Raw genomic sequence first — 17149 nt, 5'->3', positions numbered from 1 at the left:
CTAGATGCAACTCTGAAAACATCTTTCGTTAGAGGAAATCCAAGACTCATTCTCAATTGTCATGGTGATGTTCAGGGAGAGGCATTTTTAAGGAGGTGAAGATGAAGACTCTTTTGGGTCTTTACCAGTAGACTATGATTTTTAACCGTATTAAGCTAGTAACAGTGCTGGTTAATATAAGGTCACAAAATCCTCAGAATTTTAGACTGGGATTTACCAGAGTGTCGAGTCCTGCCTTCTCATTTTATCGATGAGAACACCTAAATCTAGAAAGTCAAAGTTATTTCCCAAGGTCACCCAGCCTCCTCTTTTCATGTTCTCTTACAAACTCCTCTTAAGCCTGTGTTTAGATGAGAAATCAAACTCTCTTGTGACTGATGTACCATCTTAGAGTGATGGAAGAGATCTCCCTGGCCTGTAATCTCTCTTCTACCACTCTCTTCCCTTTGTGGAAGCTCATGTGACATTTTGTCTTCTGCAACAGCTCAGCTCTTCAGTAAATGGTGGTCTGTGGAATTGTCACATGCGCACACGTACACATCTACTTTCAAGCTCCTCTACTACCGATTCCCTTTCAGCTTGTTCTTAGTTACTCTAAAATCTGGTTTTATTTTTTGTCTCTCCTACTCATCCCTTTTATTAAGTTCCTATTTACTGAGAAATAATAACTTAACTCCTTCATTTATGAACTAAAAGAAATGTTTGTCATCATTGAGGATGAAAAGATTGGTGCAAGTTGGACACTTGTATCAAAGAAGACAGTCTAAGGGTTTGGTGGGAGTTAAACAGAATTAAGATGCAGGGCATCCACACCAAGAATATTCAGGAAGTACACAAATATTTCCCTTAGGGTCTTCTTCAGTAATTATTTATAACTTCTTCCTCCTCCTTAAATTAAATCTGCTTTCAAAAAAACCAGTCACTTTCAAAATAAATATAAAACTATTTTATTCAATACTTTCTTATTTTGCTTAATGACTATTTTTTGTGCTTCTCCACCACAAATGAATAGTATTTCAACAATATCATGCACGAATGGGATTTTAGTACTAAACTGCAGTCAAACCATCATTTATAGCTTTGTTTATATAGAGAAATGTATTTAGACATGGACAAAAAAAAAAAACCCTCTGGTTTTTAACTCAGAAACTGCCTGTGCCTTGAGTTTGAGTACAATTCAATCAGTAAACATTGGTGAAAGCCACCAGTCCAGGCGCTATAATGTTCTACAAATAATAGCAATGAGGTACATGGTGTCATCTAATCCTAACAACCTCATTAGGTTGACATTACCCTCCACCTTGCCAATGAAGAAACAGGCTTGAAGAGCTCAAGAACATAACACAAGTGAAAGGCAGAGATAATGTTGCAACCTGGGTCAGTGTACTCAAGTCTGTGCTCTTTATCTAGTGCAGAAATGATGCTCTAAGCAGATCACACAGGAAGTCAAGATGTACCTTCAAATCATTCATGGATGCTGAATGGTGGCAATGGTTGAACCACAACATGAATGTACTTAATGCCATTGAACTGAACACTTAAAAAGGGTTAAATGGTAAATTGTATGTCAGCAGCTTCTGGGCCAAGATAAGAATTTGTGCTCAGTCTCAGATGAATAAGAGTTTGTCCCTTTTGCTGCCTTAAAGATACCTCGCAGTTAAATGCTATCCAAAGTGATCGAGAGGCTAAGAAATATAACTGGGATTAAGCAAGGGCAGAGAAACTTGCAATTGTGAGTGGCCCATTATTGGGGAGGAAGGGAATATAGCAAGAAGTGCAAAGTGGCATCTTCTCGAGGGAGTGCTTGACAGACTCTTGCTACCAACCAAACTTCTTGCTACCAACCAAGCCTCAGATATGTCACTTTCATCTAAACCCCTGATGGAGGCAGACACAACAAATTATATAATCACACTATTAAGATTTGCCAGAAAGCCTTTAGAGCTAAATCTATTCCCTGCACCTGCTGATCAGACCAGCTCAGCATATCTATGATGGACTCCATCCAGAAGGGAGAAACTTGGGGAGCTTCCCAAGAGACTAAGAAGTTGCTCTCAACTCTCTCATGAGACAGAAGCAGATGCCAAACCAGCTCTGTCCTTGCTGCCCAGATCTTAAATGTGATAACTCTATAGAGTTAATGGCAAGCTGTGCTCATGCAGATCTAAAAGCAACTGTCAATGTGGTTTTCATTCCATGTTCACATCTCTCAAAGATGAAAATATGAGACAGCTCTTGCTTGCATCTGGGGCTTATTGATTTTCCTGCTAATCATCCAGCTTTTTAAGTATCTATTGAATGTAGTGGGTGCCTAACACTCTTTCATGGAGGCATGAGAGATTCAAAACAAGTGAAAATTGGTCCTTGTCCTTAATTCTGTAATTTCTAATCTTGTTTATTTAACAAACATTTCTTGAGCAAATGTGGTTGGGGATGATAAGACAAATACATGAAAATCATTGAACTCAGAAGGTATAGTTAGGAGTTATCCTTAGTTTCTCCCCTAAGATGCAGGTACTCAACAAATGTTCATGAAAACCTACTAAATGCCACCCAGAGATTCAGAAATAGCTAAGACAAACCCTATGAAGAAGCTCACAGGGAGGAAAATAAGTAAATCAGAAATTACAGTAATTGCAATAGCATAATCAGGTAAATGCAGTGTGCACAGAGAGGGGAAGGGAATGGGAATACAACTCGAACTGGATCTTGAAGCGTGAATGTGAGATCACAGAATGTAGGCCCAGAGAAAAAAACATCCTAGACCAGGTTGGAGAAAAGGCTGGCATGGGGTAACAGTCTGGGAAATTACAACTCCCCATTCTCCAATTATCTTACAGATTTCAGCTCCTTTAGCTGCCCCAGACTTTGGTCCCTGCCTCTTCCTCTCAGTGGTACCTCCGACTTCAGCTTTCTACACCCAATGAAAAATCATCCCCAAACAGAGGCTGGAGATCATGGGCTGATCTTATGAGATCTTCCTAGGGATTGTAACCTTGTGCCATCTGGTGGCTAATGCCTGAGAACAGATATGGTGTGTCCTGTTTCATTTCATGTGCGGATGAAGAAGTTATTCCATCATGGAGGGAACTCCCCTGTATATCTTGACTGACTTTTCACCTGACTTTGAGACTGTCTACTTTGCAGTTTTTCAAGCCTCTGCCTCCATTCCTATTCCTTCCACTCTCTTCACCCGCACTCTTCGGAAAGTAATTCTGGAAGTCACCTGTGACATCCATATTGCTATAGGCAAGGGGCGTGCCATTCACCGTCAATGCCCTTGACCTTTTGGCAGTATCGACAGCTCCCAAGTTAAGATTATTCAATTTATCATCATCAACGGTAGGATGATACAAAAGCATTTTACATTCACTACAAACCACACTTTGAATTTTGAATTTTGATCTTTTCTCTGCCTTGTGACGCTGGACAACACAGTGAGCTGCAGCTCCAGGTCAGCAACACATCCCCAGGAGAAACAGTCGAGATTCTACAGTACACTGTGACAAACTGTGAGGTCCCATCCATTAGAGGTATTAAATGCTTTTTGGATTTAGAGTATTTTCAATTTACACTGAGTTTATCATAAACCAAGGAGCACCATTTTTTTTTTTAAAGAGAGAGGGAGAGAGAGAGAGATTTTTTTTTTAATATTTATTTTTCAGGTTTTTGGCAGACACAACATCTTTGTTGGTATGTGGTGCTGAGGATCGAACCCGGGCCGCATGCATGCCAGGTGAGCGCGCTACCACTTGAGCCACATCCCCAACCCAACCATTTTTTTTTTAATGCTTAACTGGTTTCTCTTTCCAACTCTCTTCTCTTGGATCCTCTCACTTCAATAAGCCTACTCCTCCCTTTTGTTTGCTTGCCTCAGTTTCCCTCATGGCCTTCCCCAAGTGTTCATCCTGGACCCTTGGACATCTTCACAGCATTAGTGTATTTCTTATCCTGATTTCCACTGTCTTTATGCCACCAAGCCCTACTTTATAGCCAGTCCTGTCTTCTTCATTCAAACTCTTGTCAGATTTCTACAACTGCCTCAATAGATATTTATATGGGAAATATAATCTTGAAATTGATCTGGCTTCTGCCTGTTTTGACCTTATGCTCTTCTCTACTTTGTCTTCTGTACTTCACTTACACCAACATGCACCTAGTTCCTATTGCATCTCTATCTCTCTCCTGCCTCAGGGTCTTTGCCTATGATATCACTGCTTCCTGAATCCCTCTTCCCTCAGTTTTTGCCTGCATGTATCCTCTTCTTCAAGGTTCCATTTTACCTACCCTCTTCAGTAAGGCATCCTTTGATTCCTTATCTAACTAGACAGGACCCCGCTGTTCTCTTTCATTGTGTCTCTTCCTTTCCTCATCATACTCATCACTTGTAATTCCTTGCTGACATAGTTTCCCATTCCCACTACACTGCTATTTTTCTGTGTGTTCACTTACTCTAAGCTTCACAACGACGGAGCCCCTGTGTACTTTATCAATTCAGGCTGTTTGGCACCCTAATACAGTACCTGGCACATAGTAGGTACTCAGTGACTATCTGTTGGGATACGTGAGGGAGCTCATAATCAGATTCACTATTAATTTCTTCTCTTCCAAAAAGATCTTCTTCTCCAAGTTACCTGTGCTGGACATCAAAGCTGGAGATACTGCTACAACTTCTCTTGTATATATTATTGAAGAAAACTAAGGGTTCTGAAAACCAAGTGAATGCTGGGCTGAGAGGATTCTGCAGGAGGGAACTTTGAGAGAAGGAGCTGGAAGCCACAGTTTGTCTTCAAAGCTGAAAGCCACAGTTTGTCTTATAGCCCAGCTTACACTTCATTGTGGGTTGGCATCTCCAGAGCTCAGTCCAGATGGTGGAGTTGACTCCACAGACCACAAGCTGTCATCAAGCTGTTTTGCTGCACATTTTGACTAGTTTCCCAAGAACTGACTGCCCCATAAATGTTGTTCCTACTTCCAGAGTCTTAAAATTTCACATACCCTCCAGGCCCAGGATCCTGAAGATCCTATTTCCACTAAGTCCAGGATTTCCCATTATATTAACCCTTTCCACATTGGATTACAATTCACCTATTTTCCAACCTCTTTGCCCCAGTGAACTAACTGAGGCAGATTTGGTATTTTCCCTCTTTGCAGCCTATATAGCCCAGTTCAATGTCTGGTAACAGGATACCCTTCAGTACATGTGTGGAGTAAATGAATCAGGGTTGCCAAATCTCCCCTAGGCAAAACAAAACAGTGTTAAGGAAAATAAGCATCTGGGCTGTATGTATGAGGGCAGGAGTTAGCCAGTTTCTCTCCCTTATTGGATAACTTCTATCACATTGTGGCTGTCAATCACAGGAACTGGAGGCATATGGTAGTCAGTTATCTAAGAAAATGTCAACAAGGACCTAATGCAGAGAAGTGTGAAGGGACAATGATGGCAAGTGGAGGTGGACTCATGAAATGTTTAGAATAGCAGTAGCCTTTTACCTGACTCCAGGGCCTACACAGAAAATTTAATATTCTTCTGGACGTCATGAACATCAGAATTATCTTTCGCTCCATCATATCAATTCAAGATTTCAAGAGGAGAACTTGCATAGCAAAGTGCAAAACCTGATTGTAAAGAAAAACATTAAATATATTATGCCCAACTGTCAGTAACAGCACATGACACATTCTAACGCTTGCGTAACTGCTGTCATCTGCCTCACATGGGTGAATATGGAACTCCCAGGAGATCATTGACTCCCGTTTGCTTACTAAAGGAACGGAGCCAATACTGTAATCTTTGGTCAAGAAATGATCCTTACGGTGGGGATTTTGATTGAACATTTGCAACAACTAAGAGAGAAGGAGGTTGACAAACACACCAAATCATTTCACCTGCATTCTGGGTAGGCAGAATTCAAGGAGCTTAAAAGAAGTTTCGCCTTTTCTCTTATTAAATCACATGCTTCATTTTTTGAATCCTTTGCACTGTGGATAAAGAATGGTCTTTTTTTTTTTCCCTAACAAAACTACCCTGAATTGCTTGGCTCTGCCATCTTTTCCTCTGTCCATCCATCCCTACCTCCCACATAACAGATTTGGGATGATGTGTCTATTTAGATTAACACAACTTCTGTGCTTTAAAAATCTCTGTACAACTCAGAAAAGTGGTTCCTTTCTCTCTGCATAGTGTGATGTCTGCACTTCCTGCATGTGATTCCTCATCTCCACCCTATCTTGGTAAATGCCCCATTTGGATTTTACTCTTTTCCACCAATGGTGTTCTTTTCAAAGTCCACGATGACGATCATGACACTAAAGTACCACTTCATAATTCTCTTCCTTTGGTTTCCATATTGCTGCACAATCTCCTGCATTCCACCCCACTCCACCTTTTTGGATGCTCTTTGAATGTTTGTATCCTTTTAATTATGGTCTCTCTTGGGCTTCAGCTGTCACTATCTACATTTCTCAGTTAACACTTTCCCTTAGAAAATTCATCTCCTCCTGGGTTAGTTTGCTAGAACTGCTATAACATGGTACTGCAAACTTGGTGCCTTGAAGAGCAGAAATTTACCATCCCACAGTTCTGAAGGCTAGAAATCTGAGATCAAGGTGACAATAGGGTTGTATTCTTATGAGGCCTATGAGATAAAATCCACTCCAGATCTATTGCTTAGCTTATAGTGGTTTCTTGGCCCCCTTTGGCAGTTCTTGGCTTGTAGAAGCGTCACCCTGATCTCTGCCTTCATCTTCACATGGTGTCCTCCCTGTATGTGTCTATGTCCAATTTTTCCCTTTTTATAGACATCCATTCCTATGGGATTAGTGCTTACCCTAATGGCCTTATTTTAATTTGATTGCCTCTATAAAGGTGATATCAACAAATAAGGTCACATTCTCAGGGATTAGTGCTTAGAATTTCACCATTTGTATTGGGGTTGAGGGAGGGAACAATTCAACTCAGAACCCCTTCTGTGGCTTCAGTAACTTGTCCATATATGATGAGTCTCCTGAACTCTAATCCTGTATGTCCAGCCTGTCCTTTGGATGAGTTTCATGCGCTGAAGTTCAACATATCTAAGTCTGCATTCCTCAGAACCAGGTCCTCCTACCTCTGTGAATTTTTTTTCAGTGGGGTGCAAATGGGGGATTGGACTCAGAGGCACCTAATCATTAAGCCACCTCCCCAGCCCTTTTTTATATTTTATTTAGAGACAGAGTCTCGCTGAGTTGCTCAGGGCCTTGCTATGTTGCTGAGGCTGGCTTGGAACTCTTGATCCTCCTGCATCAGCCCCCCCAGCTACTGGGATTACAGGCATGTTCCATTGCGCCTGGCTATGAATGATATTTTATCAATTCAGTTGTCCTGAACAGCAACTGATAGTTATTCTTGACCTCTTCTTTTCTTTTTTTATGGCAGGGGTGGGGGGGTCATACTGGGGACTGAACTCAGGGGCACTCAACCACTGAGTTACATCCCCAGCCTTTTTTTGTATTTTATTTACAGAGAGAATTTCACTGAGTTGCTTAGCACCTCCCTTTTGCTGAGGCTGGCTTTGAACTCATGATCCTCCTGTCTCAGCCTCCTGAGCCACTGGGATTTTAGGCCTGTGCCACTGTGCCTGGGCCTTGAAATCTTCTTGATCCTCATTGTTACACCCACATCCAATCATTTGCCAAATTATATTCTTTCTCTTTTACTGCAGCATCTTTCCAGTATCTCTCTCTCTCTTTGACTTCACTGCTACCACCTTTTCAAGGCCACTGATAATCTTTCTGATAGGTCACCCGGAGAACTCTGAACACATCAGAGATTCAGTTTTACTCTCTCTCAATCTATTCTTCACATTGCAGAGATCTTGCAGAAACTCGAATCTGAATCATTCCATTTTGCCCTTTAAATCTATTCACATGGTAATGAGTACATTGGAAGTGGACACTGGGCCCAGATAGTTGGTGTCAGGCCTTGAACACACTTTGAAGGGAGAATGAGACTTATTCAAGTGAGGAGAAAGCTTTTGTGAGTGTGAAACTGGAACTTACCATTGTGGGTTTAGGTTCAAGAGCTATTTCTGCCCACCCACCTGCTAGGTGTATGTGATAATGACCTGATGCTGGTTGCTAGCTTTCCTCCGTATCCCCCTTATCCCCAGAGGCAGAAACTTGCAAACAGTTTTATTTAGATTGTGGCTTAAATCACAGCAGAGCAGCCTAAGCAGTTGTCTCTGCCATCTCTGCCAGTCCCTGACTGGCACACTTCCCCTGAATGATTAAAGTGTGTGCTAAAAGCACTCGCTGTGCTCGGGCATGTTTGTCTGCCCATTTATTTTTTTCTGCTCATGAACAAGGCATAAATATTTTGTGAACTGATCCATGGCCTTATAGTTTAAAAGCCTGGTTCCCAAAGGAGAAGGTATTTGTGGACCATTAGCACTGGCAAGGGACTGTGCAGTGAATTGGCTCTCAGAGCCTGGCTTTGTCTACCCACTCAGCATTTAGCACTCTTTATAGAAATTACTTGTGTAATTGGCTTTTCCACTCCTAGACAATAAGAAAATGAAAACAAGTGCCGTGGCCTCTTGCTCTTCCCTGCACTTAGCAGAGGACCAAGGCACATAGTAGGTGTCTGTGATGTTAATTAACTGGTAATCAAAGAACTAGGCCAATGGCCACAGGTCTTTTGATTTCTCTTGAATTGGGTTGTGGAACAATAATGATTTATGAATCTGCCTTATTCATTCTTGGTCAACTCCATCAATCAAAAAACTCAACAGGGCCATTTGGAAGAAGACGTGTTCCAGGAAAGCCTTCTAGGGAGGGATTTGTGAGTAGAGGGTTTTATAGTCAGTTGAGAATATTTACCTTAGTTATCAGGGTGGTAGTGAGATTACAAGGTACCTAAGTATTTAGTACCTGCAAGTGTGCACAAAGAGTACTAAATACTTAGGTACCTTGTAACCTCAACCTGGTTCAGGCTACAAGGAAATCAAGATTTAGGTGAGAGGAGACAGAAACTCAGATAGAATAAAGTCTAAGTAAAATCTTAACAAAAAGCAAACGAGGTGATTCAAAGAAGCAAGATTAACATATGAAAATTCAGAAATTAAAAAACAAATTAGAATCAGTTACTTATTTGAACAAGATGTTATTATTTCAAGCATAAACTCCTACTGTGTCTAAAATATGATTTTTTTAAATACTGTTAAATTATTTGCATGTGTTTGGGGAATAATAAATAGGGTATTGTTAGAAGTAAAATAGTTGTGTTATCTTTTTTTTAAATGTTTATTTTTTGGTTGTAGTTGGAAACAATACCTTTATTTTACTTATTTATTTTTATGTGGTGCTGAGGATTGAACCCAGGGTCTCACACATGCCAGGTGAGCGCTCAACTGCTGAGCCACAACCCCAGCCCATAATGCCAGAATTTATTTAACTAAAATAAAAAGGTATTTACTCAAAGGTACAAACTTCATTTAATATTCTGTGGGCAGCTGAACTATAGACCTAATTACAAAAGTACCAGAAGAGTATAGCACTTTTCATTTAATTTTCTTCTTACAGTGTAGCTTTTTCTTATCTATTTTGCTTTAATTTTGTGGGCTGATCTCTTTGCAAAATGTTCTCAAGTAATTCCTAAATTTCTTTTAGTATTCCTGGGTTAAAGTAAATATTTCAGAACTGTCAGGACAGGCCTTTTCACCACTTACAAATGAATCTCCACTTATTGTTGGCAAAAGAGTTAATTGGAGTGGTGTAGGGAACAGGTCAGGTTGGTACATCAGAGGGATTCTACCTCTCCTTTCTCTCCTGAAAGTTAGCCAGCTATCTTCCAGGGGAAAACTTGCCCTAGGTATTCATCAGTATAATGACCAACTATATTTCTTAAAGATGTGTATCAATTGGGTTCTTCTAAGAAATCTAGCTAGAAATCCAGAAAACCTTCCTAAATGCTCTCAAGGTATTCCTTTCTAAGAACAGCAACTGTCACCCAAAGAGATGGCTGCAATACAAAGAAAATAAGTGAAGAGTTCAGAAAGAAAGGGGAAGATACAGGGAAGGTAGGATTTTATGTTAGTCAATTTTCCATTACTATAACAAAATACCTGAAATAATCTAAAGAGAAAGGGTTTATTTTGGCGCACAAGTTTGGATGTTCCTGTTCATGATCAGTTGGCCCTCATTTTTCCGGGCTTGTACTGAGACAGCACATCAGAGGAGGTGGAACAAAACTACTCACATCACAAGTTAAGGAAGTAAAAGAGAGCAATAAGGGGGCCAAGGTCCTTCAATCTCCCTTAAGGGCACTTCCTATTGATCTAAAGATCTCCTAATAGCCTCCATCTCTTAAAAAAGGTTCTACTGCCTCCCAATCGTACCCTTCTGGGGAACAAGACTTCAACATTAGGGCCTTTGGAGCATGTTCAAGACCCAAATTATAACAGAGCTGCAGAGTCGGGTGCATATGAAAGCTCTGAGAGTCCGTATCAGAGAGGTCTCTTGGTTAAAAACTATAGAAATCCATTTTGGCTGTTTAGCAGAAGGGAGATTTACTGGATGGATAAGGGAAGAGAGTATTGCAGAATTTGGAAAATGTGCAGTAACCAAGAGCCCTTTAGAGTCAGGCAGCTGGAACAATCCAGCCAGGAGGCTGCTATTGCCATCACTGCCCAACCCCCTATTGCTCCTACTACAAGTGGAATTTTAATTAACCATGCTGACTTCCTGGAGATTCCGGATTCTAGATAGAAGTCTCTGACCTGCTGAAACCAAATCATGCCTATACCCTGTTTGGGGGGGTAGGGAGAATTATTTCTGGCTTCCCTTATGGAATGTGAGCTACTATTTTCCATTACAAATTATGTAAAGAGGAAGGTGGGTTCTCCCTACATAGGAAGTGTGTTGGGTGTTGGGCAGCTAAATACAAGATAACAGGCCAACGTGTCAACATGAAAGTCATCTGGGGAGCTGTTAACTGGGCTGAAGGATTTTCAAAAAAATCACTTGTGCTTGTGTAATGGAAAGCACTTTCTATTATCTTGGAAAATTATTTAGCACTAGGACTGTTCACCAAACAAAAAACTTTAAAGGTGATTTTATGGTATTTCTGCTGATTCATATCTAGGATCAGCAAAATGGAATTTAAAATATTTCTTAAGTACTTTGGAAATACTAAAATCTTATTTCATCTTTTGATGAGTGTCAGCAAAAATCACTTAATCTAATTCTACAAATGATGGAGTGTCCAAGTAGTAGCATACTGAGTGGTCAGAGAGTGGATATGGAGCAAGGACAGAGGTAGCTGGAATTAGGAAAACAACTTGGAGTCAAGAATACACATGTGTGTGTGCAGAGTCCTAGTGGAAGGAAAGTGGTCATGCTCAGTCTGCACTGAGGAAATAAAATTTGATACCAGAGGGAGATATGGGACTAGAAATTACCTAAACAAACAAGTGTTGAGGGTGATATTTTATGTGGGGGAAGGGAGCAAGAGGAAATGCATCTGAACCCCAAACCCTTCTTTAGAATACAGATCAAGAACTTGTGTTTGCTTGACAAGTGTGAGAGTTGCCTAAGCAAACTGAAGCTCTTCAGGCACATGCAGGCCCAGGGTAAGGGGGACTGTGGTCAAACTGCATGAGGTAGGGACCAGCTTGTGAGCATAAAGTACTATCACTGTGCATTATTAATCTTCCTAATAATAGCATTATTAATGTTATTATTAATGTTCTATCTTTTTTAATTAATTTATTTGTTCTAATTTATTATACATGACAGTGGAATGTTTTTCAATTCATAGTACACATATAGAGCCCATTTTTTCATTTCTGTGGTTGTACACAGAGTCACACCATTCATATCTTCATACATGTACTTAGGGTAAGGATGTCCATCTCATTCCACCATCTTTCCTACCCCCATGCTCCTTCCCTTTCTTTCCCTCCCCTTTGCCCTATCCAAAGTTCCTCCATTCCTCCCATGCTCCCCCCACCACCCCCATTATGGATCAGCATCCACTTATTAGAGAAAACATTCGACCTTTGGTTTTGGGGGATTGGCTTATTCACTTAGCAAAATATTCTCCAATTCCATCCATTTACCTGTAAATGTCATAATTTTAATCTCTTTTTAATGGTGAGTAATATTCCATTGTGTATATATACCACAGTTTCTTTATCCATTCATCTACTGAAGGGCATCCAGTTGGTTTCACAGTTTAGCTATTGTGAATTGTGCTGCTATAAACATTGATGTGGCTGAGTCCCTGCAGTATGCTGTTTTTAAGTCCTTTGGATATAGACCAAGGAGTGGGATAGCTGGATCAAATGGTGGTTCCATTCCAAGTTTTCTAAGGAATCTCTATACTGCTTTTCATATTGGTTGCACCAATTAGCAGCCCCACCAGCAATATAACAATGTGCCTTTTCCCCCACATCCTTGCCAACACTTATTGTTGCTTATATTCATACTAACTACCATTCTGACTGGAGTGAAATGAAATCTTAGAGTAGTTTTGATTTGCATTTCTCTAATTGCTAGAGGTGTTGAACATTTTTTCATAAGTTTGTTGATTGATTGTATATCTTCTTCTGAGAAGTGTCTGTTCAGCTCCTTAGCCCATTTATTGGTTGGGTTATTTGGCTTTTTTTTTCCTTTGATGTTAAGTTTTTTGAGTTCTTTACATATTCTGGGGATTAGTGCTCTATCTGATTTGTGTGTGGCAAAAATTTGCTCCAATCTGTAGGCTCTCTATTTACCTCACTGATTGTTTCTTTTGCTGAGAAGAAGCTTTTCAGTTGAATTCATCCTATTTATTAATTCTTGATTTTATTTCTTGCACTTTAGGAGTCTTGTTAAGGAAGTAGGGGCCTAATCTGACATGATGAAGATTTGGTCCTACTTTATTTGGTGTAGGGTCCCTGGTTTAATTCCTAGGTCCTTGATCCATTTGAGTTGTGTTTTGTGCATGGTGAGACATGAGAGTTTAGTTTAATTTGGTGTTGTATAGATTTCCAGTATTCCCAGCACCATTTGTTGAAGTGTTAGACCACGATGCAAGAAAAGACCACTGACTCCAATTAAAATCAAATTAAAGCAAGCTTATTATTTCGACTGGCCGGGCTGCTTCTCCCACCCCAAACCATGGGAACAACAGCCGCAGCTCTCCTGAAGCCCAGCTTTATAGCCCAGAAAGTTACACAAAAGGGGGGTTACAGATAACAAAACTCTGTCGAGCATAACACTAATGATAGTTTACATTTTGCTGGCCCCAACATCAGAATTTATGAAAGTCATTAGAGTCTCAGAGAGGGTCGTTATCTGGCCAGGGAAGGCCAAGATTGACGAGGCGTCACTAAAGTTTCAGAGAGGACTGCTATCTGGTCAGAGAGCCAGGCGTGGGTGAGTTCAAGGCACGGGCAGGCATTCCAAGCAGGTTCAGAATTTGCAGTAATTTATAGTAAAGCCAAAATTAGCTTTTCATGGCTTTGTGGCGAGATGGCTCCCAATTTTAAGAGAAAATCAGGTTGGTTCTATCAGAAGAGGCTGTCTTTTCTCCAATGTATGTTTTTTGGCACCTTTGTCAAGTATGATATAACTGTATCTATGTAGGTTTGTCTCTGTATCCTCTATTCTCTACCATTGGTCTACATGTCTGTTTTGGTGCCAATACCATGCCATTTTTGTTACTATTGCTCTGTAATATAGTTTAAGATCTGGTGTAGTGATGCTACCTGCTTCACTCTTCTTGATAAGGATTGCTTTGGCTATTCTGGGTCTTTTATTTTTCCAGATGAATTTCATGATTGCTTTCTATTTCTATGAGGAATATCATTGGGATTTTGATTGGAGTTGCATTAAATCTGTATAGTACTTTTGGTAGTATGGCCATTTTGACAATATTAATTCTGCTTATCCAAGAACAGGGGAGATCTTTCCATCTTCTAAGGTCTTCTTTAATTTCTTTCTTTAGCGTTCTGCAGTTTTCATTGTAGAGGTCTTTCACCTCTTTTGTTGATTCCCAAGTATTTTTTTTAGGCTATTGTAAATGGGGTAGCTTCCCTAATTTCTCTTTCAGAGGAGTCAGCACTGATGACATGAGTCATCATTGATGTACAGAAATGCATTTGATTTATGGGTGTTGGTTTCATATCCTGCTGCTCAAACTATCACTAATCGCCGACAACATGATTCCATACTTAGAGAATCTGAAAAATTCCACCAGAAAACTTCTAGAACTAATAAATGAATTCAGCAAAGTAGTAGGATATAAAACCAACACCCATAAATTAATGGTCTTTCAGTGATCACCAGGAGAATGCCTGAATCCTAGCTGGTAAGAAGAAGGATCTCACTGTAATGTAGATGTCTAATGGGGGCATTTCAATCCTCTAAAACAAGTATGTTTGTAATTGAACTACCTTCTAAATAGGTGGCTTCCTTCCCAGTTCTCTCTGTTCTGTGTATCCTGCTGATTCTTGTCAGTTTTACCTTTGTGAAAGTCTACTTTCAAATCCTCATCCCTCTACAAAATAGCTCATTTGCTCTGCACAATTAAAAGGCCCAAATCCCTACCTGCCTGTGTTGGAAGCTGTCCCAGGTTCTCTTCCTATCCAAATCCCGCCCTACTTTATGGACTGCTTGAACCTAACATTCAGGCAGAAAGTAATCTCTCCACTTTCTGAATAATAATCTTTCTTATTTTCTGTAGAACAGAATTGCTTCCCTTGATATTCTTAGGTATCTCCTTGGGAGTATATATCATCTTCTCAATCAGATTTTTTTTAATTAGTTACACATGACAGTAAAATGATCTTGACATTTCATACATTTGAATCAAATGGGGTATAATTTCTCATTTTTCTGACTGTACAGGTTACAGAATCACATTGGTCATACAGTCACCTATATACATACAGCCATAATAATGACTATTTTATTCTGCTGCCCTTCCTATCCCCTCTTCCCTTCCCCCCTCCTCCCTTCTTCTTGCATACAGAAGGAGCTCAATAAAACTGATCAGCTGGATTGGGAAGGCAATGATAGTTACTGGAAAGAATATGGACTTTAGAGTGGGGCACTGTAATAGGGGGCTATTAGTGATTCACTGTCCTCATCTGTAAAATGGGGACAGTAAAATCCACCCTGCATATATCTCAGTAAGATCTCTCCCTCACTTTGTGGGGTCTGAAGATCATATATGTAAAGCTTTTAACATTTTAAATAAATGCTAGGCATTTTTAGTTTTGTGTTATAAAATAGATAGTAGTGATATGTCCTTTAATTTTAAAGTCAGTTGTAGGTACATGTGATAAATTTTATTGTAGAAAGAATGAATTAATACTTTTTCAGGGACAACCTGCAAACAGCAGAAATATAACTATTAGTAGTCCTTTCTTCCAAGTATAAATTCTAGGTAAGTAAAAAATGAGTTAACAATTATAGGTTTTTTTAGTCACTTTTATATGTATAAGCACTGGGATCTTTCTGATAGTCATCCTGAAAATAAAGCTTTTAGGTAATGAACTTTTGATTATCATTTGTAATAAGATAATTAGCAAGTCTCAAAAAGCCTTTTTTAAATATGAAACATCTAAGGCTTAAAAAATATGGATAATAATGCAGCCAACATTTAGTTTATTTTTAAAGATATTTATTAAATGAATCAAGAATTTTCAGAGCTATAAGAAGTGAGTAGTATTTGATATGTGAAATGAAACAGTGATGGGTAGGTGGGGTTAAGCTTTTAAAGGATAAAGTGAGATATATCTAAATGGAAAGTTGGAGGACTGCTTGTGCTTTGACCACCTACCTTTTCAATAATTCCAAGGCTACCCATTTTCCTAAGACAGTAACCTCTAGGCAAATCCTATATAGACTTCTGTAAAACCCAGCCAATATTGAAGGCAATAATCTTGCTACACGGCAATATTTGCTTCCATTGCAATTCAATAGAATATGACTTTTAGAAGGCTGAGATATAACTTTCCACCTAATCTTCTGTTGAATTATTAATATCTCTTTTTGTAAGACAAAATGTCAGAAAATTACAGCTGCCAGCCAACACTAGTTCAAAAATCCAAGATTATATTTATGGTTTCAGTGCTTCTCAGTGATTATGACACCTTCTTCAAAGAAGAAATCATGGCTCTTTCAAAGAAAAACACCCATCAAAAATTAGCTGAAATAGTCAAAGCTAGTTTAATGATTAAAATACGATTTACAAGAGTTTAGTTGGAAGAATCGTCCATCAGTGGAGCTTAAGGCTAGTAGGGAGTTAGGACACTGGTGGATCTAATTCCTGATTTTGTAATTATAATATTATAGCTATAGAAACGTGGTACTTTGGATGCCTTCTGTTTGCTCCTCCAGAACCTCTCTCTACTCTTCTCCACCTGCCTGTCCATCTGGGAGCTACACCTGTAAAGACTAATAAATAAATAAATAAATAAATAAATAAATAAATAAATAAATAAACAAACAACAATAAAGCAAAACGAGCTGCCTTGTCTCCTGGCTTTGGTTTATTGACCAATGGGGAGTTCCAGCAGGATCTCTAAAGAAAAGATTATTCTTAGGGACCCCTGGCTGGGTGTCTGTCTTGATTAAAGGTTGTGTTCCACATCAGGCAACCCTTTCTTTCCACGATCTTTTAATCACCCTCGGTTTGTCGCTTTAAGCATAAGCCTAGTAAGAGCTATTGTGGAACTTGAGCATTGCCCTACCTGTTGTGATTTCTTGCGCAAAACATTTCTCAAATTTTAATTCATATTGGAGTCATCTGAGGGCTCCAGAAACCATAAATCACCCCCACTGTAGAATTTGTGACTCATTGTGTCTGAGGTGGGTGCTGGGAATTTGCATTTCTAACAACTCCCAGGTGGTGCTGGGGTGGGCAGCTTAGAAAATCACTGCCCCTATGACCCTGGACCTTGACCACCTCTTTGTAAATTACCCTAATGTGAGTTTTCTGTCTCTCTCCCTTCTGTTATCTAATACAAATGGCTATAAAACATTAGTTGAAAATAGACAAAGTTTATTTTACGGTTAAACGTGATTTGCAGGTGCTTGTTTGAAAAACCTTCAAAGAAGAGAGAGATGTGGAAATTTAAAAAATCGTTTTGTCCAATCCTTTAATTTCAGAGCAGAAAGA

General features: G+C 39.5%; 1 protein-coding gene across 2 annotated transcripts in view; it reads left to right on the top strand.

The window, feature by feature from the left end:
* SLC35F4 (solute carrier family 35 member F4) overlaps positions 1 to 17149 on the top strand; it is a 215777-nt gene that overhangs the window by 163010 nt on the left and 35618 nt on the right. The window contains exon 1 of one of the 2 annotated variants that reach the window (XM_081291528.1): positions 3705 to 3736. The exons of the other annotated variant lie outside the window; for it this stretch is intronic. Coding sequence (XP_081147654.1) covers positions 3730 to 3736 — 7 coding nt within the window. The 5' untranslated portion in view covers positions 3705 to 3729. Of the gene's footprint in view, positions 1 to 3704; positions 3737 to 17149 lie in introns of those variants that run through there. 2 annotated transcript variants of the gene reach the window in all.

Source organism: Spermophilus citellus, assembly GCF_964194105.1.
Source record: "Spermophilus citellus genome assembly, chromosome: 4".
NCBI lineage: Eukaryota > Metazoa > Chordata > Mammalia > Rodentia > Sciuridae > Spermophilus > Spermophilus citellus.
Note: the sequence above shows the minus strand (reverse complement) of the source record. Positions and strands in the feature narration are given on the sequence as shown.